Consider the following 25,167-nt stretch of genomic DNA (forward strand, 5'->3'; position numbering starts at 1 on the left):
CTTGCCGCCCTTCTCCTGCTGCCCTCGTTCTAGGTGCTTATCTTTGCCAATGCTGCTCACTTTCAAACTCACATTTGGTGCCTGGTAGCTGAACACAGCACAAAAAGCCCGAGAGATCAAAAGCATTAGTATGGGCAGTTGAGCGAGAGGTGAATATTTAACGCTTTTGTTCATCAATAACTCGTTGGCTTTGACCTGTCTGAACAAGTCGAGCAATAAGGTGAAATGCAGGTCACAGCGTCTAACAAATATGAAAATGTGTACGCTGGCCCAAGTCCTCACCCACCTCATCAGACTCCCCCAATTTGCCTGGGCAATACCTAGGTAGGCCCACTATTCTAGGAAACCAGGTAGAGGAAAGCACTTGGTATTAGGGGAAATTGGTGATACTCTCTTGGGACAAAGAGATTCAGTAGCCTTAAAGCCCTTGTTAAAAGAGACACAGAGGAAATTCCTGTAAAGTAACTAAAGCAGTAGAACCAAAGAGTTGGAGGCAGTTGTGCATGTACCAAGTGCAGAATAGAAGTAAGCAGCCGAATTTGCCAGGCGTGATGGGGGTGGGGGTATCCCTGCCCCACAGACCCAGGTCTGAGACTGAAAAACTAATTTTTGAATTATAGGTGGGGTGGATCAAAACAATATTAAAAATTTGGATACCCTTGGCCTACTATCATGCATCTAAAAACCTCATTCAAGCCAGGAAATCTCTCTGTCTCTGAACTCTGCCTGGCTTCTAAATGTGTCTTCGTTCCTGATGCCCTGAACTGAGGGGCAAGCCCCGGACAGCACAGAGGCGCTGGGGCGGGCAAAATTCGTGAACTTTTGTACTCTTGTGTGCTGCTGTCGGCAAAGCAAAAATAATGAAACTTTGTGATATGTTTGTAAATGATTTTGAATGACCCCTCACCCTACCCTTCACCATTAGCACTCCGGCCTCAGCTCAGGTCAGCTCGGTGCCTGTGAGCAGTGCCTTGCCTTGGGGTCTGCAGGAGCAGCAGGGACGGAGAGGCCAGCCGGGCTGAGGGCCCAGGAAGGTAAATGTGTGGCTTCTGGGACAATTAGCTTGGCCACCAACCTGAATTAGCCAAGCAGTGGGGGAAGGAACAGGCAAAAGATATTTCCTTCTTGCCTCTTTTGCTTTTGCTGCTGAGGGCATTTACTCCTTTCTGGAAAATATCACTTGATGAGGAAGGAGAAGGGTATTTTGGATCCCATGAGGGGGTAATAAAGCCGCCATCTCTAGGATGCTTTATCTTTTTCTTCTTTTCTTTCTTTTTTTTAAGAAGAATGCCCTGGTTTCTTGCTGCTCAATAACCCCATCCCTGGCAAAGAATTAAGGAACTGGTTGCTGCAAATTGCCACCAAACCTGTCAGTCTACTTAAATTGTCTCCGAAAATGCTGGTGGCTGCATTGGGCTGGTGGTGATGCAGAGGAAGAGGCCAGAGCTGGCAGCCGTCTGAGTTTCTCCCTGGGTAGGACCCGAGGTTGTAACGTTGTCTATATATACCCTGTAGAACCGAATTTGTGTGGTATCCACATAGTCACAGATTCGATTCTAGGGGAATATATGGTCGATGCAAAAACTTCAAGTTTCTCTGAAATAGCCAAAGACCAAAGACGGAAGCAGCTGGTATGGGTCGGCTCCCTTTTTCTGTTTCATTACCTTGGACTCCAGGAGGATGGACTGTGCCTGGTGATATCATGCAGGCTTTTCCTCAAGAAGTTCCTCACCTTTAAATGGAGACTCCGGTGGATATTGCTACAGAAAGAAACCCTGATCGGTTGTACAAATGCAGGGCTAGAGGGCTAGTTTTGGAGTATTGAGGAGTAAAGTGAATGGCCAGCTGGCTCTAGTCCCTGCTCTCTCCTCCAGGGAAAAGAGATGTAGGTACCCAAATAGAGACTCAGTGGCTTTTAGAGCCCTATGTGGGAAGAAAGCAAGCTGAGAGGAAGGATAGTGGTCACTTCTGGGGTGCTTTTGGGTGAGGTGAAGGTCCCCTTGCCACAGTCCCACTACAACCTTCAGCTGTAAGAACCTGGGCATTGAGGACCTCCTGTCTTATCAGCAGGGCCCAACTTTTTGGCTAGGAATAGCCCATCCTGAGCACTGGTAGAAAAGCATGGCAGTTACTCATTGCCTAACTTAATTCAGGCCTGCCGGATTCTGGTAACTTTTGGGTGACCCTGATGAAGACAAAGCCCGACTCCGTCTTTGTATGGCAGAGTCCCGGCTCCCGCGGGTTGGGCAGGCAGTCTGCCTGCCTGGGACATTTTGCCCAACTCAGAGGTCACCTTGCCTACCCACACTTCGTTGTCCTGTATCTGAATAGAAGGATTCATTCTTCCTTGAACTGTGCCCACTTTGGAGGAGCTGCTTTCAGGAGAGGGTGAGTAGAGAGGGCATAGAAGATTAGCAAAGTCAGTGGCAGACAAAAGCTGAGATTACCTGCTGGGGATAGGGGTGCTGGGGATTTGTAACTACATTAACATCTGGCAGGGGCCCTCAAATGTGGCATGGCAAGTCACTTGATTACATGTATGTTATTTAGTTAAATTTGTGAAAATTATGAGATGCTCACCAACCCAGTGATAAACTCCCTCCCTCCCCATTGGTTGGCCTGGTCACATGGCTGCCCAACTTTATTCAGTTGACAGCAAGTAGGAGGGCCCTATGGAAGGAGAAAAAAAGACAACACGAGAAAAATTAGTATTTTCTACCTTCTGAAATTAATGGCCATGAGTTCGTATATGGTGAACTCTAAGTATGTGGACCCCAAGTTTCCTCCGTGCGAGGAATATTTGCAGGGCGGCTACCTAGGCGAGCAGGGCGCCGACTACTACAGCAGCGCACAGGGCGCCGAGTTCCAGCCCCCGGGGCTCTACCCGCGTCCCGACTTCGGTGAGCAGCCCTTCGGAGGAGGCGGCCCCGGTCCCGGCTCAGCACTGCCTGCGCGGGGTCACGGACAAGAACCCAGCGGCCCTGGTGGTCACTACAGCGCCCCAGGAGAGCCGTGCCCGGCGCCTCCGCCCGCACCCCTGCCTGGCGCCCGGGCCTGCAGCCAGCCCGGCGGCCCCAAGCAGCCGGCCCCCGGGACGGCACTCAAACAGCCTGCTGTGGTCTACCCCTGGATGAAGAAGGTGCACGTGAATTCGGGTAAGGCAGGGGCCCAGTGTCCCCACGGCCCCCACCACAGCCCATTGGCCTGGGCCCCCGGGAGAGGGTGTGTGTGGATGGGGACGGGTGGAGCTTCCTTGGGCGCTGCAATTACTCTCTCCATAAATTTTTATAGCTGAGGGAGCAGGCCGGGACCATGTGGCTGGATGCTTAGCTGTGGGAGCAAAAGGGGGTGGGGATGGGGTGGGGTGGGGGAGGACTCCATTTTCAGAGGAGAGGGAACGCAGTGGAGAAGGGCATTTCCAAAATGTTTTAGGAATTCCGGAGCTCTTGATGGAGCAGGGAGAAGGGAGCATTTTGGGGGGATTTTGTGAGGCGCTGGGGGGAGTGAGTGGGTGTGAGGCGGTGGGTGGGAGTGTGCGCGCCGGGGAGAGGACAGGAGGGAGGAAGCCGGGAGCCTGGGAGCGCGCGCGGGAGGACCTCGGCCTCGGGCGCTCCAGGAAGTGAGCCGCAGAGGCCAGGGGCCTAACTAGTGGCCTGGCGCTGACCTGGCTGTCCTGTCCGTTTTTTGTCTCGCAGTGAACCCCAACTACACCGGCGGGGAGCCCAAGCGTTCCCGGACGGCCTACACCCGGCAGCAAGTCCTAGAACTGGAAAAGGAATTTCATTTTAACAGGTATCTGACGCGGCGCCGTCGGATTGAAATCGCTCACACCCTGTGTCTTTCGGAGCGCCAGATCAAGATCTGGTTCCAGAACCGGAGGATGAAGTGGAAAAAAGACCATAAGCTGCCCAACACCAAAGGCAGGTCATCATCTTCTTCTTCTTCCTCCTCCTGCTCCTCCTCAGCCACCCCAGGCCAGCATTTGCAGCCCATGACCAAGGACCACCACACGGACCTGACGACTTTATAGAAGTGGGGACTCTGGGCCCAACCCTCCCTTCGCTCCAGGCTGAGCCGAAGCTGCGGGGGCAGGCCGGGCCTGCTGTCACCTCACTGGGCTCTAAGGTACTGTGGGGTGGACCTGGGACTTGCAGGCCGCCCTCGGACTAGGTTAGCATCCCGCCCGAGGGCAGCCCCCTCCCTAGAGTGGGGAAGGGGGTGGGAGGGATGGGCGGGATTCTCTCTACGTATATTATATGGCAGGAGCTACTGAGAACATAAAACCTTGGCGAGTCATTAAACTCATGAAAATCTCAGCTGTTGGATTTTGACTTTGCAAATGAAGGTTGGATGCTTTATCCCAGTATGAATTTGGACACCCTCCCCCACTCCACCCCTCCAGGGAGCTTTGTGGTTTAGTAATGTGGGGGAGTTGAGGCAGAAGGTTGGCCACCCCTGTGCTAGGTGCTTTCAATGGGAGCAGGAAAGCTGGGCCAGGATTTCTGAACTTTCTGGGTTGTCATACTTCCAGTGTGATTAAAAAGAAAGTGTTTTGCTCCCAATGGTCCCATGCCCAAAGAAATAGTGTAAGAAGGAAAGGAAACGGGTTATTTTATGTTTAGATTATATTTGCTTAAATATTTATTTGTTGGAAATGGGTACAGAAATAACTAACACCATCATGCCAAAAATCTTTAGATGGCCAAAGGGGCTGAGCTTCAGAGAGCTGGAACAGATATGTGTGGACTCACTCCTGGCGGATACCTGCCTTTGGAACTCCACTCCCTCCCCATTCCTTGGAAAGAAATATAGGGGACCCTTAACCCTTCTAGAAAAAGCAAAGGATCCACTGGAAGTTGAGTTCTTGAAAAATATATTTCCACATGTGCTTGTTTTCCAGCACAGTGCTTATAAGCAGTTCTGAGTAATTAAAGGAAAGGGGTGGTGGTGAGGGAAACAAATGGTTCAACATTTTCCTTCTGGGGAAGGAAAACAAAACCTCTATGCCCTGGGCCATCAGATAATGACTGAATTTTCTGTTCCAACTGGGTTCCAAATAGCTCCCAAATCCTGCATAGCAGGATTTCATAGGAATTGGTGTTATGGCCTATATGGTGGAGGTTTGTGCAGTTGGGAACAGTGGGTAGGTGAGGAAGTATTGCTTTAAGAAAGAAACTAATTGAATCTAGAAGTGTACAAAAGTTGGTCTTAGGGAGTTTTCCCCCTGAAGTTTTAATTTAAGGGGAAAAAAAAAACCTTAAGGAAGTTTTTCTCAATCCATTAATTAGAAGCAGAAATTGCAAAAGTACAAAAGTTTACAGACCCTCTTCTTTGCCTTGAGAATAGTGCTTTTAAAAAATCAGTCTTGAACCACAGAAGAGATGTTCTTTAGTCACTTTTTTAAATGTCATGTTTGGGAAGAATTTAAAGCTCATTTTTCTAAAAATGTTGACCCTTAAGGATAAGTGAGAAAGAGTCAAAGGTAATGTTCAGAGTTCATATACTCAAATGAAACAAGTTTTCAAAAGTTTGAATCCCAAAGCCTTCAAAAACCAAAAGCCTCCAAAAAAGAAACCCCTAGTTATAAGTGACCCAAGTGGGAAAGCAGAAAGGGTAAGCTAAAAACTTAATATTAAGATCCATAATGAAGTTACTTTTCCCTAGTACTTTAGAATGTTTTAGCTTTTAGTAGTAATTCTTAAAATACACTTAAGTGAAGAGGGAAAAAGAGGCGTGTTCTTTGGTGCTGTGTCTCCTGAGAGCTGAGGGCAGGTATTCACTGAGGTCCCTAGGCTAAAATTCCGCTTCTCTAAAGTGTCTTCCAAGCCTTGGTCTTTTGTATTAGACCCTAGGGATAGCTCTTTGTTCCTCTTTGGGGTGAGCCTGGCTCTCAGACTTGCACATGGCAATACTTGAATATCGCCACGTCGGGATATTAAAGATGGATATTCCTGCATTATTCGCATCATTGTTTCTATGACAAAAAGCACAGAGTTCATACATAGTCAAGACGTCTTTTTTTCTGATGCCCCACGTTGAGAGGCTGAAAAGGTATTTTACTGAAGTTCGGCTAAATTACAGAATCAGGTTCATCCAGAGGACAAATTTTCTATTCGATTAGCTGTATTTCAGCCAGGAGGACTGACCTCTAAACCCTTAACCTTTTGGACTCTAACTACCCTTCTCCGCCCCCCCCCCCTCTTTAACATAGAGAGCAGTCTTTGGATGTAGCATTTGAAAAGAGCCACTATCCTTAGGCAAATTGGGGAGTTGCTAAGATTCTTTCCTAAAACCCTAATCTGTGCAAACATAGAACCTTCCCCTGTGGAGAAGTAAAAAAGTATATATTTTCACAACATCTAACTACAAATCTATTATGGAGAATTATCATGTAGATCTTCCTTTCCCAAAAAGTTTTGGTCACTCACCTAACTTCAGACCAAATGCCACACTGCTTAACTGCCTTTTCCCCTGTCTCAAAGGAAAGCCAAGAGTCATGTTTTCCTGAAGAAAACCCCAGATTCTTCTTAAACATGGTCCCACTACTTTGGAAAGTAATTTCATCAGAGAAACAACTTCTTTGTTTATAAGTCTCAGCTCTTCTTCTCAGCTTCCAGGGATTGTCTTTTGAAATGTTAATGGAGCCTGGCTGACCCAGAGGGTAGCTCCCAACCCTGATGTCCCACTCAGACCTCAGTATCCATTTGGGCCCCACAGGAGTGGGCCAGGAAAGGGGAAAGGCCCTCCAACCACCTAGGGCAGGGAAGGAAATCAGTTTCCATCTGGGAATATGCTCTGTGTGGAAAGCTCCAGAACCCTTTTGCTATTATTTATTTCCAGTTTGTTCCCCCCATATATGGGCCAGTAGTATTTGGTTTTGTGGTGTTACTTTTTTAAACCTGTGTTGGGGTCATGACAGGGGGAGGTGAAGTGTTTGCTGAGGACACTGCTCCTCAGACTCCCATCTCACTTTGTCCATTGCAGCCTTTGTTGTGAGATGACATTGTCAGTCAGCCCCATGGAGTCTGTTCACATGAGATGCTTTTTTAATAGAATTGACCAATGTTTTGCTGCCACTGATTAAAGTATTATTTATACTAATTGTTGCCTGTAGTTTTGATGTAATCCATTGATCTATATTTGAAATAATAAAAGGTGTAGCAAAATCTCCCTCCTGTTTGATGCCTCGACAGAAGCATTCTTTAAGTCTTTTAAAAGCTAACATTCAAGATAAACAACTTATTATTTCCTGTAAAAAAAAATGGCACCAATTTACTTGGTGTTAAGGTGTGATTGTTAAGGGGTATAAGGCTTAGCAATTATTATTACCCCCTCCTAGTATAAACACACTCCCAGTTTGGCCACCATTATTTTGTGAGCATGGGAAAGTCTGGGATTGAATTCAGGTTGCAGGGTGTTGGGCATTATTTATTAAAAGGAAAAGAAGTAACTGCCTGGGCTATTAGGGGACTCCATGTTGGCTTTCTGCTTGGTGCAAGCCAGCCCCAGACCCCTTCAGTCTAGGACCTCAGAGGAAGTCTTTGTAATTTGTATAAGAAAACTTCCAGCTGTCCAGAAGCTGGGAGAGAGTGTTGGTCCTGGGCTGATCTGAGCTGAGGCTGTCTTGTAGCGCCTCTGATCTGACCGAGCTGGCCTCCAATCCTGGGCTCCCTCTACTTTTCTGGTGCTGCTCAGCTCCACCTGGGGCCTTCAGCACCTGCCCCTCCTTCTCGGCACCTCTCCACCCCTCAGACAACAATAAACACTCCCACTATTAAAAAAAAAAAAAAAAAAGTACTGTGCACTATTTTTATCGCCAGGGCTTTTCCTCATCTTGGCCTCAGTCTTGAAAAGGGGGCCAAGACAGGAGTCCCAAAATAGATGGGGGTCTTAATAGAGACAGGAAATGAATAGAATGCATAAAATCAGACATGTGTCCTTAATATATGGAAGGACTCGCTCCAGACGCGTGGACATGTGTATTTATAAGTGCTTAGACAGAAGTTTAAATATTCAGACACATTTTATGATTGTCCTCTGCCCGTCTTCTGGTTAATGGCTCCTCCTGTGCCCACCAATACATCAATACCGTTGTGTCTATTGAATCACCGGCAGGGACGAGAAGGAAGCGAGTCCATAGCCAAGCCCGCTGAGTACAGTACAGTAAATCGGGACCCTCAGCAGAAGGCGCTTCCCGCCCGCCCGCCATGTTGGGGAGCCCTCCCTGCCCCCCGCGCCGGGCTGAGCGGCCGGGGCTCGCAGGCAGCCGGGGGAGGGCCTTTCATAACCCGGAGAATTTTCAAAGTGCAAGGAAGATGATAAGAATAGATTTCTACAAGTCCCGACCACGTGATTGGCGAAATAATTAATTCAGCACGTCCCTTAAGAAACAAGGAGTCGTCATTAATCTGCCACGCAAAGGGCTCTCTCCGACTTGGAAAGTGCAGGGATCCCAAGAATATCACCCGCTGAGGGGGGCCCCGCGCGGCGCCCCCCGGCCCTCCACCCCCGGCCCCAGGCGGCGGGCGCGGGAGCGCGGCCGGCAGGTAAATATTTGGCGACTTTTATTTCATCAGATTTAAATCCTTAATGAACTTAGCTGTCAGGGCCGCTGACAAATAGTTCCCTTTGCTTCCTGATTTGGAACCGCGCGCCGACGAGAAGTTGTCTGTGGCTTGGATAGTGACCCTTGGTTCAGCAAAGCTTTGCACTTATGAAAAATTACTGAGAGCGGCCGAGTGTGTGTGTGTGTGTGTGTGTGTGTGTGTGTGTGTGAGAGAGAGAGAGAGAGAGAGAGAGAGAGAGAGAGAGAGGATGTGAGGGTGTGCAAAGGGCGAGGGTGCGAGGGGTGAGGGAGAGGGTGCGCGCAGGCTGCTCCGAGACAACAAGAGTTGTAAAAAACCGGCCTGGCTCGGGACACGCCTGGCGCACGCGGGCTGAGGTTGCCCGGTCGCCTGTGTCTACCGGGAACAATGGTCGCTGTCACGGCATCTGCCGCCTATTCTTAAACCGGCGAGAAAAGGCCCCGGCCCTCTTTTCAAGCGAGGGTCGTAAATTTTTCTTTGCGTCATAATAGAAGGCTATAAAATTGAGTTGAAATTTTACCCCAGGCAGGTTTTAACCAACAGATAATGATTTCCGAGTTGCTTCTCCCACTCTCCCCTTTCCTCTCCCAAGCTCTGCTCCTTCTCCCAGAGAGGAGTTTCTCCTTATTTTCCCTGTATTTTTACTTTTTTTTTTTATGATCTAAAATAAAAGCAAAAGAAAGCTTGAGTGCGAGAGCCGGGCGAGAAGGGCTCCTCCAGGAAAGGGATATGCGGGGGAGGCAGGGGAGAACTGCAAAAGGCCATCTCTTTCGCTTGCTCCCATTTCAGCCTTCTTTTTTCCACCCGCACTCCAAAATTTGGGAGTCCTCTGCTTCCGCCACACCCCACTCCCAGCTTGCTGAGGACCTGGGCTGGGGGCAGCAGCAAAGGTTCTCTTCCTCTAACTCTCAGCTCTGACCTGTGTGTCCCAAAGAACAGTCTCTTTATTCGGCTCCTTTCCTCCTGAGATGCCTCCATTGGCTTTGAGGATGATTTCAGCAAGCTGGGACTGGCTGTCTGCGGTGGTTGTTTTGGGACTATAGGTGTTTTCATTCTTTTTTGGTGTGTGTGTATTTTCGCGTCAGGAAAGAAACAAAGTTTCCTCCGTTATGAATTATACATTCAAACAATAACACATTAATTCAATTATTCAAAGATGACAAATGTTTATGTGCTTAGCAAGTGACTCCAGCGCAGATTCCGGGCGCTTTCTCTGAGCTGCTTGCATTTTTCTCAATGAGAATGGTCTCCCCTCCCACCCCCACCCACTTCAACGCACCCAGACATCCCCTTGTAGTCCCAGAAAGAAACCCAGAAAAAGCTTCCCTGGCCGGGCAGCCCGGCAGCCCACAGCCTCCCAAGGCCTGGGCTTGGCGGGCACCGGCCTGGGCTATTTTATCAGTGTGACAATTGCCCGAGTTGGTGTGATAAATCATCGTAAGTAATTCCTGAAAGGGTGTGAGGCTGTTGGGGGCCGGGCGAGGACTGTAAATCTTTCCGGTTTATTGCTCTATGAACATATGCTCCGATTGAAGAAGGCTTAGATCCTTTCCTGGAGACAAATTCCCGCAAAGCAGCCCCCCTCTTTGGCTGGGGATTAACACTTGCCGCGGGCTTCAGGCTTGGCCCCTAGCGGGAGGTTTGGGGGCGGGGTCCTCCGAGTGGGAGTGGAGTGGGACACACACGGTCGGACTGGGAGAGACACCCCGAGTGGGTCTCCGCCCTGGCTGGGACAGGTGAACAAAAGGAGGGGCTCGCCAACAGGTCTGGAGGCTGGGACCCTTACTCATCCTCAAGGACATCCCAGAGTCTCTGGGATAGGGATGCGGAGGATCTTCTTCCCTTGTTCCTGTGCTCATCTACGGCTTTTTGGGCACTTTCCCTTGTCTGAGACCTTCTAAGCAGCAACTGGGCTCCATGGCTGATGCCGCTGAGAAGCAACATTGGCAATGAAAATCCCTTTCGGGGATGGGGTGAAGAGCTTTTCTTAGTGAGGGATCTGGGATGTGGATCGGGCAGAATGGAGATCCCTGGGAGCTAGCTACAATCCAGGAGGTGGAGACTGGAGGCTGGCCGCTGGCCCAGGTGTGCTTAATTCTTCTTTCTACAATCAGAATGGGTACGGTGAATCCCACCCAACCTCTTGGAGCGTGGTGGGATTCTGTTATGATTTAATATTTATAAAATAGAAGTTTCCTTGTCCCCCAGGTAAGCCCAGCAGGGACTAATTCCGCAAACCCTCTTGCCTTCCCGGAGGCACCGCAGGAAGCGGGGAAGTCGCGGCCTGGCTGTCGCTGGGCCTGAGGGATCCGTAGGCCTTGCTCAGATCTGGAGATGTATACAGGTCACCACGGGCTGCGGCTCAGCGCCTAGGCAACTCCAGGCCTCGAAGGACCCGGGTGGGGTGCTCAAGGTTCAGAGAGGGTCCTGGCCAGCTGCTAGGGGACTTTTCTGTCTCCGAAGTGGTGGTTTGCCTGCGGAGTCCGAGGAAGCAGCCAAGGCCCCAGGGAATAGTGCTGGTAGCAAGGTTCCCCGGGGTGACCGGCCAGGGATGAGAGCCACCGAATCCCACAGCCTGTGCTGTGCCACAACTTCAGTGCCTCACCAAGGCATTGGGAAGATCCAAGCGTCCTCCTAGGCGACGGGAGAGAGTCTTGCCCCGGTGCATTTGGATACCGAATACCAAATACCGGGCAAGGCGACCGGGGAGCTAAGGGAACCCTAAATTAATGCTGCTTCACAGCCCTTTCCATAGATGCCTCTAAGGAAGATATTTTTTTTTTTAAATTTCCAACCCCCGAACTAGTCTGGCGGAACGCCGAGCCAGAGTCATTTGTCGTTGAGGGGAGACTATCAAGTTCCCATCCCATTGCATGCAGCCAGGCTGTGGCCGGGTAAGCCCCAACCTGAGAGAGAGAGACTTTCCCTTCGTCCCACACCCACTCGAGTCTGCCGTTAAGAAGAAGCCCGTGTCCCACGCCTCCTGCGCCCCTCCTCCTATCCCCCCAGGCCTGGCTGCGCTCCGGGGCTGGATGGCGTGAAAGTTTCAGCCTCAATCAGTACAATCTTCCCTTGGGGTCACGTGAACAAATATGCTCACATTTGAAGGCAGCGTCTGTATTTCCCGACTATGAGGGGGTTTCCGGGGCTCTCTCCAAATCCAGAAAGGACTACGTTCCGAAAGCAAAACAAACCCTGAGCTCTGGGGGGCCTGGGAGGGCTGGGCAGGAACCTAGGAGTGGGTGGGGGTGCGAGTGGCCACCGCTTGGGCCCGAGAGCTGACCGGCGGGTGGGTGGACCGACCGGAGCGCAGCGCAGGCGAAGCCAGCTCGGGGACTGCGAACTCGTTCCTCCTGCGTTTATTGGTAGTTGAACCTCAGACTGGTTCCGTTCTACCGGGAATTCCGTGAGCTCGGGTATATGGCCGCGTCTGCGAGAGCGCAAGACGAGGGTTGGGACAGTGTTGTCTGCAGACAAAGGGGGAAGGCTAGCTCTGCCCCCCACTGGCGCCCAGTCTGAGGCCGAGGACACCAGGTTTATGATAAATTGGGATACAGGTAAGCAATTGCATGACAAAATGGAAATCTTTGGGCACGGGGCTGCTTGCTGCCCTGAGCGGGATACTAAATATGATTTATTCTGTGTAATCTGTGATCTTGATTATTGCCAATTGGTGAGGCAGCATGCGTAGACCTAGATACACTTCTACATATACATCGAGGACTGTGATTAATCGTAAGGAGGTGAGCTTTGTGGGGACGTTCCCCGCCTACCAAAAGGTTAGGAGGACACTACCTTGCCAGGCTTGGAGGGTGGCTGGCAGTACTGGGGGTTGTGGAGGCAATTTGAGGAGGGGTTTCTGTGAGGGGGTTGGGGGCCGGAGTTAGTATTTTGAAGGTAACATGCAGTTATGAGAATGAGCTGAAAATGAAATTAATAAAAAGAAACTTTTTTTTTTTTACACTGTCACTGCCAAAGTAAGATGGAGCATCACATTAATTCTGTGTCTTGGGCTGCCGGGCTGGGTGCAGGCCGGTTGATTTATATGTATTTAAAATAAACTCAGTGGCCAGCCAGCCAGCTCCCTGCATTGTTCTGGAATCCAGCTCCACACACTCATTCTTTGCCTCTTGCTGTTGGCTTAGTATTTTCCCCCTTGGGAGTAAAATGCTCCCAACCTTCTCCCTGCAAATTTGAAAGAACCCCCAAACTACCCTAAAGAGTTTGGGAGGCTTCTCCACTCTCCTTCTCACCAATCTAGGGGTTTGACTGCAACAGTGGAAGAGAAAAGGTTTAGTGTTTCTGGGTCCTTTTCCCCAAGGAACCCCGAGTGAAAGCTAAATCATGTATTGATTCCCGCATCCCACCTATCCTTTTGTTTACTTGTTCCTTGAGGCTTCTTGCTGGGGGAGGACAGGACAACCCATCCCAGGTCTTACCCTGTTAAGGCCAGACTGAGTTGCTTCATGAGATCCAGTGAGTTGCTGTGTACTCAAGAGAAGGCCACTGGGCCAAACCAGACTGAACCTTAAGGAGAAGGGACCCCCAAAGCTAGGAGCACTCCCAAAGCCTATTTTGGGACAGGCCCCATTGGGAGGACTGATTTCCAGGAGCCTCACCATCAAAGGAGAGCAGTAAAGTTGTTTTGTCAATTGCTTGAGCTTGGCTCCATCAGAACTTAAAGTCGGTGAACATTTTTCTTCGTTCACTGCCTTGGAGCTGCGTGCCTGCCAGCTTAGTCAGCTGAATCCAATTACTGCGAGCAGCATTTCATTTGGCCCCATGGAGCACTCACTTATAACTTCCCCGAAAATTTCAATAATCCCCACCAAGGCTCCACGCTGGCCCTATCCTAAAGTGTTTTCCCGGGGTGCTGCTGGGGGGTGGGGTTATGGAGCCCGGGGTTGCCTGGAGCTAGCTTTTGGTTGACAACTGGAGGACAGGGCTCCCTCCCGTTCTCCAAGTTTCTGGCTATGAAAAAGGTATTACAACTGGTGGCCCAGAGCCAGCTGGGTTAAGCTCGGGATTTGGGGCACGACAGAAGCCAAAGTTGGGTCAACGCTGGGTGGTAAGTGGGCATGGGAAGAAGCGCTGAAGAAGGCGCTGGGGGTTCGTCTGGAGGCTCAACTTTGACTAACTTAGGGTCCTCTTTCCCTTCCCCTTCCCAAACCTTCTGCGCTCGGAGCTCAGAGCATACCGGCGCATCCCCCAACACCCAGGCGCAAACTTACCCTGTTCCACTGCAGCTGGAAAACAATCTAGCTAGAGGCGCAGGGGGATCACCGCCCTAGGTGGCCTCCCAACTTAGCTCTTCTGAGGGGACGCTCCTACTTCTAAAGAACCCTTTTTTCAAAAATAAATAAAAAATAATCAAGCGTCGAGAGTTGACGTCCGCCCACGTGAATGTATTATATAAAGCGGCTCCAGGACCCGCGGGCTTGAGAGCCCTGATACTTTGCACCTCTGCCTCGGCGACCTCAGGGCCTGACCCAGCCGAACCACCTGGGGGTGGGGAGCGATCCAGTGACTTGTGCCCTTGGGCCCGGGTCGTCTGGGAAGCTGAAGCCGGGGCGTGAAGTTAGGAGTCCTACCGGGCTGGGATCTCTCCGAGGCGCTTCCGTTGGGTGTTCATTAAGGGGTGAGTTATTGCGGTGCGAGCCAAAGGTCACTTCAAAGGCTTATGGCTGCGCGCTCTGGTCTTTAGAGCGCCCTGAACGCTTTGTGTGGGGGCTTTCCCGGGTGCAGTTTAGTGTTTGCAAACTACTGAGTCGACAAATTGCACAGGGCAGATGCAAGAGGGAGATCGAGTCTCTCTCCTTTCACCTGACAGGGGGCCAACACCCGCTGAGCAGCGGCGGTGGTGGTTAGACTGTTCTTGTGTTGAGAGTGTAGGTGGAAAGGATGTTTGTATCTTTGGTGGTTTGCAGCCTAATCCCAACACTGGAGTGAGCAGCCCAGACCAAGCATGTGGTGGGTACTTACTGGAAAAATGTCTGGAAAACCATTTAAGATAAAGTTAAAATGTAAAAAGTGGGAAACAGTGTGCAGCTCCTTCTCAACAGTGTAGCCCCTGACTAGGATGCTCCCAGATACATCTACATAATTACTCTCCTTTCCTGCTGTCCTAAGCTGTCGCCTGGCTCTCTCCCTCCATGATTCTGCACAGTCCTCTTCTGCTCGTTAGAGGGTTGGCTTGGTCTCTGGGTTTGGAAGCAGGAGCATTTAGCTTGGTGGGGGCAGGAGGAGAGCTGACTGCTTCCCCCACCACTCCATGGCACACCTCTGACCCACTAGGGTCACCCCCTGACAGAGAGCCTGGCACTTTCCTCAGGTCCAAGCTGTCCCCCATTCAGCCAAGGACTTTGGTGTTTAAGGCCTCTAGCTCCCCAGGAGCCAACTGAGTCTTCTTTCTGCTGGGGAAAAGGCTTCAGGAATGGCTGCAGGCACCACATACAATAGTCACATTGATTATGGCACTCTTAAAGGGGGTAAAGCTTCTCCGCGTGTTTCTAAGAAAGAAACGGCTGCTATTGAGTTTTCCATTTTGTTCCAGATCTGCCTCCACAGAATATCAAAAGAAACTGAAGAGCCTACAAAAAGAGTTAGAAACAAAATTCAAGAAAACACACATACAAATTTGTGGTGAGTGGGGATGATTTTTAAAAATAATTTCCACTACATTTTCATTTGTCCTACAACTCAAGTAGCCATCTCAGGATTCATACATCAAGACATAAAACAAAGGGCAGCTTTGAAGTGGATCACCTCAGTGTGAACTGTCGCCTGTTACATGATAACTGATCATCCGCCTTCAAATTTATGGCACTTTAATGGGGTGAGCACAGTGCCTTAAATGCAGGGTATAGTACAGTATTAAGTTATCTGGGCTATATAAGAGTGATTTAGAATGTGCATTCCATAGTACAGAAGAGGCTTGGGCTGAAAGAGAGGGAGAACTTGGACAAAACATAAACAAACCCCCTTCTGAGCAAACCTGAAAAGGAGTGGTTTCCAAAAACCTGAAGTGGCCAGGCCATCGGGGAGAGGAGAATCGTTGCTCGGTTCCAGTGAATTTAACAGGGATGTCCATCAAGAGTACTGGCTGTCAGAAAGAGATCCGCGGGCTTCTGAGGCCCTGGGATAGGCAGAGCAGGGAGAGAAGCCGGAGGCCAACTCGAACCTTAAAGAATTTTGAGAGAAACTGACTCAACCAGCACACCATCACCTCCTCCTTCTCTTTCGGCTTGCACAGATTGAGTGTACCCGTCCGAATTTACTAGGTTGCAACAGGAGACAAAACCGGCGACTGTATGTCATCCCCTCCCTTCTCAAACCTCCTCCTCCCCCTGCCTTCCCGCGGCCACCGCGGGCGAGCGATCGCCAGCAGGCCTCTGCGTGTCGGTGGTGCCTCCCGGTGTCCGAGGCCATGGCGGGCAGCAGGTCTTTGGTCCTCTGCGAAGCTGCGCGTCCCATCCCGACTCCGGCCGAGGAGCAGAGCTGCTCGCAGAGGCCGGCGCCGGCTACTTTATATAATCCCGCTGCTCGTAGGATGCATGAGCGGGAAAAGTGCGGAGTAGGGAATTCTTTTGCTGCGCTGCCTCCTACGCGGAGCCTGCTTTCCACTTCTGAAAAGTGTCCGGCCTTGGGAAGTGTTTTTCTTTTCATTCCTTACTGAAGCGTTTACTGCCGCCGTGGTCGCAGTCATAAATTTTGTTACAAACCACAATGACAGGTGCATTGATATGCACCGTGAGAGCTCCAGCTGCTTAATAACCCCGTCCCCTGGCCGCTGTGAGCGCCTTTTATTTATTCGGTATCATATTAGGTATTGATCCTGGGCAGAATTAAGTGCAGTGAGCAAGTATCGGGGCTCTGCTGCTTCGGAATAGCGGCGGAAACTGCAGGACAGCGCGGCCAGGGAGCGGGTGATGGTGGCTTTGAAGACGCCATTCTTCTGGCTGGAGACGGTTTGGCCCTGGGTTCCGGGCCTGCGGTTAGGTCTCCCAACTGAATTGAGCAATTTCCAGGGACCTGGAGAAAGGACTAGCCAAACCCATTTGGCATTCTTCCCCAACAGGGACAGGGGATTGAGCGGGAAGGGATTGGGGCGACTGCTACGTCCCATTCCTTGGGCTGGGGGAGGGGTGGAGAGAGAAGGAGGAGGAAGAGGGAGAGGAAAGGATAACTGAGGACTTTGGGAAAAATACCAATCCCGGTTCATCCACCCCTCCCCCCAGGGGCTTGTCTTTACCCCCAAGGCATTTGGGTCTTGGATCCCAAATGAGCAAAGGTACCAAAGGGCGAGAAAAGAAAGCCTTTAAAAAACGGCTGGGGGGTGGGTGATGGAAAAGATGAGCCACTGAACAGTTGACCATTGTCCAAGTGATTTATGACCCGTTCCTGCTTTTTAGGTTCAAGCAGAGTTCACAAGGAGTAGTGATTTCTGGAAAGAAATAAGCCCTTCAACCAGTTTCATAACAATAATCTCAGGTTTTGCTTTAGGAGAGGGGAGTTCTTTGGGACACTGAATAGTCTTTTCCCAGTGAGAACAGCACAACTTGTGCCCTTATGGGGAAATGGACATGGACGTAAGGTAGTGGATCATGCAAACAGGCAGAAGAACAGACTATGGTTACTCAGGAAGCTACCCAGGGCTTGTACTTTTGAGGTCTGTACACAGAGTTTTCTCCAGGCATATGTTACAGGAAGAAATATGAACACAGTTACCTATCCATAGACCTGCTCAGTTCATAAATAAGCTATTTTGATGTGACTGCTCCACGTATTAAGGCAAACTTGGTCAAGTTGGGAGGTAGGAGGGGGATGTTTTGGTTCCAAAGTTGTCAGTGGAATGACAGAAGCAGTAACAAGTTCTGGTGGTGTCTGATGTGACCATTTAGACTTCCAGAGAGTTAAGACTGGAAGCAGCATCCTAGGAAAGTCCTGACATGTAACCAGTCTAGTCTTTTGGCCCTGGGGGAAAACACATGAAAATATTAGTCACAGGATGAGGAGTTAGCATCCATTTGATATTCAGTAACTTTAACAGTCAGAGACTAAGAAAATTCATCAAAAAATTAAATCTAGCTTTGTTAAATAGATAGCCTAACTGTGTATATTTACAAACACTAATGGAAACAATTCCTACAACAGTTATGTCTTAGTGTTTTAGAATCCCATTGAGAAAAATCTTGTCTCACATCAAGACAAATGGCACATTCATTTAGATTCTAAAACAAAATGGGGGACAATACTACTTAAAACAGCTTATTTGAAGAACTTTTCAAATTGGTTAGGCTTTTTGGTGAAAGTGGATGGAAAATGAGTGCATGGAGAAGTGATGTTGGTAATATGGTCAAATCACTTCAGCCACATAAGCTGTCTCCAGAATGTGGTCTATCATGATGAAACCAGGGGGAGTTTCTGGAAAGTTGTCTGAAGGATGAGATCAAGAATTAAGACCAGGGAGCTGACCTGTGAGTTTTCTTTATCAAACAGACAAAAGTATTTGAATGGTATTAGTTATACTTTAACTCCTCAGGGGTCTTTCAAGAAGAAGGGAGGGGGGATCTAGGAGAGAAATCTCCCATCAAAAGTCAGGGGATACAAAAGGGGTAGACTTTTTCTTGTTTTGTGTTTTCCCTTTTTCTTCTTCTTCTTCTAATCCTGGGTCCATTCAATTATGCCATGACAGGTTCTCTTATTGGTTGTGGACTGGGTGGAAAGTAGGTGGAATAGATAATCCAGGGCAGAGGTCAATTATATCTATTTATAGAATAGATCCAGGGTAAATATGATAAAGTTATAATATAAATTATTCTCCATTTACCCATGCTACATCCATTTAAAATTCTAAAACCCTTTAACCATTTCCATGGTGTCCCTTTAAAAGTAGTAGGAACATACTGTATCAGGTCTAGAAAAATGTAGATAAAAGGAAATAAATGTTTTTTAACCTCAAAATAAGTCTGGGAATCTTTAAGTGCTCTTCTTGGTTTTTATCTTCTAGCTTTCTGCATTGTAGATCTCACAGAGCTGACCCACAGAATTAATTGAGCGAATTCTCACCCTGTCATTAAAAAGTGAATTATCTGCGTCTTCATGAAAGATGTGGTGATTTTGAAACTAGGTGGGTAACATACTTTGGGGGAGGGTTTTGACAGTTCTGAGTGTGTTGTAGGGCTTCTTTTGTGCATTAAAACACTAGGATTATGGGTTTGGGGTGTAGTTTGGTGGTTGGGCCCTGTTTAGCATGCAGGAGGCCCTGGGTTTAATCCCTAGCACCAAACATACAAAGAGAGAGATTACCCAATGACTGATTGATTTACCCATTCATTCACTCATTCATTCAACAAGCATCTATTGCAGTTAGCATATGCAAGGCATTGAGATGATGTTATAACTACATAGATAAATGAGACACAGTCCCTGCCTGCAAGAAGCTCACAATTTAGGGGTTTAAATGAGGTAGTAAAATGTATGAGGCCATAGGTTTATTTTCATGAAGGCTCAAAGGCTGAATTGAGCCACAACTCCAGCCCCTGAATTGACAGTGTTGAAGAAAGAAAATTGTATCTGGGGGTGGGAGGAAGCCCCTTCCCTAGATTAGAGTTGAACTAAAGGGAAGAAAAGGTCTTTTCTTACATTTAGGTGAAATTCCTTTAGACTTTTCCAGGGCTCAAATAAGTAAATCCCAGATTTAGAACCTTACCCATTCCTCCAACACAAAGTGGGTAGGAGGCAGAGAACCTGGGCTAGTCCTTCTATATTGACTGGTCTTGCCAATGACAGTTCCTCTGGGCCCTCTCACTTTTCTTCTTGTCAGGTCACCTGGAGTTCGGGGCCTGGCCCAGCTCTCTCAGGATTCAGCAGACACTGGAGGTGGTGGCCAAGGACACAGTGGTAGTCAATGTTATTTGAGCAGGGTCAGCAGGCCCTGGAGCTTCTGGAGTGCACCATGCAGAAGGCTGCATACTATGAAAACCCAGGACTCTTCAGCAGCTATGGCTACAGCAAAGCCACTGATACTTATGGCTACAGCAACCCTCATCAGCCCTATCCACCCCCTACTGCTGCCAACTCCCTGGACACTGATTATCCAGGTTCTGCCTGCTCCATCCAGAACTCTGCACCTCTTCGAGGCCCAGGCCACAAGGGGGCTGAACTCAATGGCAGCTGCATGAGACCTGGCACTGGGAACAGCCAGAGTGGGGGTGGTGGCAGCCAGCCTCCTGGTCTGAACTCAGAGCAGCAGCCCCCACAGCCCCCACCTCCACCACCCACCCTGCCCCCTTCCTCACCCACCAATCCTGGAGGAGGAGTTCCTGCTAAGAAGGCCAAGGGTGGGCCCAATGCTTCTAGTTCCTCAGCCACCATCAGCAAGCAGATCTTCCCCTGGATGAAAGAGTCTCGACAGAACTCCAAGCAGAAGAACAGCTGTGCCACTGCAGGTAGCTCTCTGAGGGGACCACCCCTAGACCAGGTCCCCTGTAGAATGGCCCCAGGAAGCCCCAGTCACTCAGGAACCAGGAGACTCAGAACTTTTAAGTGCAACCATGGAGGTCAAGGTCCAAAATCCTACTCCTTTTAATGTTTATGATTGGGATCATACCCTTGCAGTGACAAGGTGCTCACTTCCACTCTGGGCTGCTAGTGCCATTGCTGGACAGGTCTCATATTTATTAATAAGAGCTTTTTCTTATACTGACAAATTATCTGCTTTCCTGAGCTTCTGGTTATAACTCAGCTCCCACCCACTTCCATCCAACATCTCTTTAAATTTTGAAGACAGAGCCTGGTGCAGTGGCACCTGCCTGAGGTTCCAGCTACTGGGGAGGCTGAGGCAGGAGAATCACTTAAGCCCAGGAGTTTGAGGCCAGCCTGGGCAACAGTGAGACTCTGCCTCAATTTTAAAAGAAAGGAAGGGCTGAGCATGGTGGCACTGTAATCCCATTTGAGAGAATGAGGCAGGAGGATTGAGAGTTCAAAGCCAGCCTCAGCAACTTAGCAAGATCTGCCTCAAAATTAAAAGGGTTGGTAATGTGGATCAGGGGTTATGTACTCCTGTGTCCAATCCCTGGTACAAAAAAAAAAAAAAAAAAAAAAAAAAAAAAAAAAGAAAGGAAGGAAGGAAGAAAATAAAATTAAAAATTGTAGACAGGTAATATGATTCCTAAGTCCAGGTGTTTATGTAGCCCATATCCTATGAATCCTACTCCTTTAAATTAACATGAGTTAATGTCTAAGGAGTATTAAGAACCACACCAAGAACTTTGCAAGCATTCTCTAATTTTTTCAAAGAATACTTTGAGGGTAGGTATGTGATAACATTCTCATTTTATAGATAAAGAAATCATTAGACAAAATGCAACTTGCCCAAGACCACAAAACTGTAAAGCGGTGGATTTGAATCCACTTGATTTCTAGGCCTATAAGGCAAAGCCAAGAGACTCTACTTGGCTTATCCCAGCCCAATTCTCCTATTCCAGCAAATCCATTATGAGGAAGCTCATGTCCTAGGGGGAGAGGATATTCTGGGAAACAGGAGCAGCCTTGGATTTCACTCCTTAAAAGGGAAGACCCTGGAACTGAGAAGGTTTTCTCTAGGTCCATCCAGGGCATGTAGAAGATGGGCATGGCCAGGAGTTCTGACACCTGCTCCTTTTCTCTGCTCAGACTGATTGGTTCCTGAAATGTTCTGGCCTTGTGTTCTCTAACAGGGTTTATTTTTAGATAGATGAACATGCTTCCAGGTCCAGGGCTAGTTTGAACCCTGGGATGTGGCTTGTTATCAGGTCTCTGGTTGGTCTCCTGCTCCCTAGGGCTGCTACTGCTAGGGGGAAGGTGTCTTCCTGCCTGTAAGCTTCTTCTTCTGCTCCTCCCTCCTCAGCTCAGGCTCAGGCTCAGGCCCTCCCTCCCAGGAGAAATCCATTTGTCTTCCCAGTGAGGGAGTAGACAAGCAGCTGAGAGGTGTCAGGGGTGGTGGAAGCCAGTGTCCAGGCACTGCACCTAGCACTGCCATGCTCAAAATGCTTCCAGCCTGGTCTTGGGACCTCTAAAACTCCGGGGCAGTATGTTAGTACTTTTGGGGGTGGGATTATCACCTCCTTATCTCTGGGTGCAGCTGGGATACAGTGAGGTATTAAGATACCACTCCCATTATTTACTCCTGCAGGGTGCTTTGCCCAGGAGCCAGCCTCTAAGCAAGGCAGGCTGGAGATCCCCCCACCTCCAGGAGCAGCAGAGGGTGGGAGGAGTGTTCAAAGAAGTCTGGCCTTTCTTCAGCACGGGGGAGGCCTTACCAGCTGCTCCTAATCTCTCATTAAAGTCCTTCATGGCCTTTGGGTGGAGATGAGATGATGGGTTAGAATGGAGTGGGAAGGGAGGGCACAGTGAATAGGACTTCAGAAGGCGGATGGAGGTTTCAGGTGCGACTAATAGGTAGGCCTGGGGTGCGGAAAAGCGAGTTCCCCCTCGGAATCTCACAGCCCTTTATTCGCCCCAGGATTGGAAGTGAAGGAAGTAGTGGAGGAAAATGAAGCCAGGGAAGCACCCCTCTCCATTCCTAAGGGTTCTTATCCCCTCGCTCAGCGCCCACTCTCTTTCCCTCCCTTGTCTAGGAGAGAGCTGCGAGGACAAGAGCCCGCCGGGCCCAGCGTCCAAGCGGGTGCGCACGGCATATACTAGTGCTCAGCTGGTGGAGTTGGAAAAGGAATTCCACTTCAACCGCTACTTGTGTCGGCCGCGTCGCGTGGAGATGGCCAACCTGCTGAATCTCACCGAACGCCAGATCAAGATCTGGTTCCAGAACAGGCGCATGAAGTACAAGAAGGACCAGAAGGCCAAGGGCATCCTGCACTCGCCAGCCGGCCAGTCCCCAGAGCGCAGCCCGCCGCTCGGCGGCGCCGCGGGCCATGTGGCATACTCTGGCCAGCTGCCGCCGGTGCCTGGCCTGGCCTACGACGCACCCTCCCCGCCCGCTTTCGCCAAATCGCAGCCCAACATGTATGGCCTGGCCGCCTACACGGCGCCGCTCAGCAGCTGCCTGCCACAGCAGAAGCGCTACGCTGCGCCCGAGTTCGAGCCCCACCCCATGGCGAGCAACGGCGGCGGCTTTGCCAGCGCCAACCTGCAGGGCAGCCCAGTGTATGTGGGAGGCAACTTCGTCGACTCCATGGCGCCCGCGTCCGGGCCGGTCTTCAATCTGGGTCACCTCTCGCACCCATCTTCGGCCAGCGTGGACTACAGTTGTGCCGCGCAAATTCCTGGCAACCACCACCATGGACCATGCGACCCTCATCCCACCTACACAGATCTCTCCGCCCACCACTCGTCTCAGGGACGCCTGCCCGAGGCCCCCAAACTGACACATCTGTAGCGGTCGCCGTGGGCCCGAATTCGCGGCGCAATTACCTCTTTTGCTTTGGTGGTGGTGGGGAGGGGTGGCGAGTGGGGCCCGCGGGGCAGTTCGGAGATCCCCCTTTCCCGCTCTGGCCCAACCATCAGCGGCCAGAGGCATAGGTGACCGGGCCTCCCCTCCGTGCGCGTCCTCCTTTGGGTGACTCGCCATAAATCAGCCGCAAGAATACTCCCCCCATAAGCCTGACAGTGCCATATACTGCGGACCGAGGGACTCTAATCTGGTAATAGTGCCCCGAAGGTAAGTCTGAGACCCATCGGCGGCGCGCCCTGCAGAGGCACTAGAGCCTGGAGAGTCCTGGGCCTGGCCCGCGTCTAGCTTAGTTTCTGAGACCTTAATTTATATGCTCCTTCCCATCCTGTAAGGATTGCATCGGACTAAACGATCTGTATTTATTATTTGAAGCGAGTCATTTCGTTTCCCTGATTATTTATCCTCGTCTTAATGTATTTATATGTATATTTGTAGAATTCTCCAGCCGAGCTTAGGAACGCGCTCCCAGGCCATGGGGGCCACATTTCACCTCTTTAGTCCCTTGGTCTGAATTAGTTGAGAGAGTAGTTTTGAACAGTTGTAACCGTGGCTGATGTTTGTAGTTGATGTAAAGGATTAAGACCACAAATTGTCCTTCATGGGTAGAGTCAGGCAGCCCAGTGGCATGGCATGACACCCGTTAGTCATTTCTCAACAGCCGCAGCCCTCACCACTCGACACAGTTTAATGATGTCAAATTGTCTGGTACTATTTGAACAAATATTTAGAATAAAAAATTTTCTCGGTTGGAAGTGTATCTGTGTTAATCACACACACTTGCAAGCAGATCACTTTGCCTATATCTTTCACACAATCCCAGTGGAAGGCTTTATGAAAGATTGACTCTTTGAAAAACATCATTCTATTAATTTGGAATCTGCTGCACCAGTTGGTCTGGGAGGTACTCCATTATTTCATTCTAGCTATTGATATGGTGGGGGGATCTGAGGATGCAAACCTAGAAATGTTCTGGGTGGGATGACTGGGATAGGGTTTTGCTAAAGCAGAGCCTGCTTTGCTGTTTCTACCACCTTCTTTCTAGATACAATCTAATGTTACATTAGAGAGGCCAGAGCTCATTTTTCTGCATTAAGTAATAAAAAATAAACTTTGAAAGAAAACTGACAATCAAAGACAAGATACAAGAGAAGTTGTAAGAAGAATTGTGCTTTGAAAAAGCTAAGGTGCATGGGGGAAAAGTCTGATCATTTGGAGACAGGCACCCAAGCTTTTTCTCTAGGAAGCGTTGTCATAAATTTTTCCTTTGTGGTAGTTTGTAGTTCATTTCTAAAGAAAAACAAATGTTCTCCACGATGTAAAGTAATAAAAGTTTCATTAATGGAACATAACACGTATAAACACCTTGTTTACTCCTGTTTCTTTGTACAAAAGGGGCAAAATGTCTTCAAAGATTTATAACCGTTTTTGTAAATATTAGCGTGGCTCAAGCTAGGGACAGACAACTTGCACCCAATTCCATGGGAGGGGGGCACTTGGAAAATGCATTCAGATAAGGTTTAATTCTTTTGTATTTCAGCAAAGTCGGCCCACGCATCTCTGTTTGATTTGACAAATAATGCAACTCCTACTACATCCCCTGTGACAGGAGGTGAAATTCCTATCGTGTGGAAATAATTTAACTTCTTCTGGTGGAACAACAATCGTTTCTATTTGGATGTTTGTGTTTCGCTAAGTAATGATGGTTCAAAATATTTAGGTTTTTTTGTTCCTTTGTGCTGTTTTTAAAATGGCATGTTAGGTTGTGGTGGGAGGGGATATCTTTTTGCTAAATTTCACTTTATCTGAGCGGGGTTTAAAGTATATATGTTGTAGAAGTGTATCAACAGAATAAATGACTTCAAACGAAGGCATATTTTACCCATTTTCAAGATTTAACATTGTTTTATATGAAATTTGCATCCATAGGCAAAATTTCTAATTGTCTTGTAAGAAATTATTTTTTAAGCTATTAGGGAAATCAAAGAAAAGCTCGCTGCCTTGCAGGGATTACAACCACCTTTCTTAACTGGCTAAATATTAAATAGATGAATTGTCAGGCTGTTTAGATTCAGCCCGGTTTTCCCTCATCTCCTCTTCCTACCATAAATAATAATAAAAATACATAATGCA

General features: G+C 49.1%; 2 protein-coding genes across 6 annotated transcripts; both read left to right on the forward strand.

Moving 5' to 3' along the window:
* The first annotated feature begins 1,583 nt into the window (after positions 1–1,583).
* On the forward strand, positions 1,584–18,714 carry Hoxd4 (homeobox D4). 5 transcript variants are annotated; one of them, XR_009227017.1, is made up of 3 exons: positions 1,584–3,155; positions 3,696–4,125; positions 18,610–18,714. XR_009227017.1 is itself a non-coding variant. In XM_046447195.1 (3 exons), the coding sequence occupies exons 1-3, from the start codon at positions 2,732–2,734 to the stop codon at positions 4,168–4,170; spliced, it is 726 nt and encodes a 241-aa protein (XP_046303151.1). In that variant the 5' UTR covers positions 1,584–2,731; the 3' UTR covers positions 4,171–7,101. The 5 variants fall into 5 exon arrangements, 2 of the variants coding, with proteins under 2 accessions (XP_046303151.1, XP_046303150.1); XR_006852252.2 differs by having other exon boundaries at positions 18,595–18,711; XR_006852253.1 differs by lacking the exon at positions 18,610–18,714 and adding an exon at positions 15,139–15,227.
* Hoxd3 (homeobox D3) lies at positions 7,304–25,167 on the forward strand. The gene is made up of 4 exons (XM_046447187.2): positions 7,304–8,546; positions 18,595–18,714; positions 19,411–20,035; positions 22,205–25,167. The coding sequence occupies exons 3-4, from the start codon at positions 19,495–19,497 to the stop codon at positions 22,960–22,962; spliced, it is 1,299 nt and encodes a 432-aa protein (XP_046303143.1). The 5' UTR covers positions 7,304–8,546; positions 18,595–18,714; positions 19,411–19,494; the 3' UTR covers positions 22,963–25,167.

The sequence above is a fragment of the Marmota monax genome, unplaced genomic scaffold (genome assembly GCF_021218885.2).
Source record: "Marmota monax isolate L192 unplaced genomic scaffold, Marmota_monax_Labrador192_F-V1.1 WCK01_AAM20220418_F8-fsc00007, whole genome shotgun sequence".
NCBI classification, from domain to species: domain Eukaryota; kingdom Metazoa; phylum Chordata; class Mammalia; order Rodentia; family Sciuridae; genus Marmota; species Marmota monax.

Coding starts and splice junctions, on each gene's coding strand:
- Hoxd4 (XM_046447194.1), top strand. CDS start 2,732: ATGGCCATGAGTTCGTATATGGTGAACTCTAAGTATGTGGACCCCAAG. Junction 3,156..3,695: donor GAAGGTGCACGTGAATTCGG/GTAAGGCAGGGG, acceptor TTTGTCTCGCAG/TGAACCCCAACTACACCGGC.
- Hoxd3 (XM_046447187.2), top strand. CDS start 19,495: ATGTTATTTGAGCAGGGTCAGCAGGCCCTGGAGCTTCTGGAGTGCACC. Junction 20,036..22,204: donor GAACAGCTGTGCCACTGCAG/GTAGCTCTCTGA, acceptor TCCCTTGTCTAG/GAGAGAGCTGCGAGGACAAG.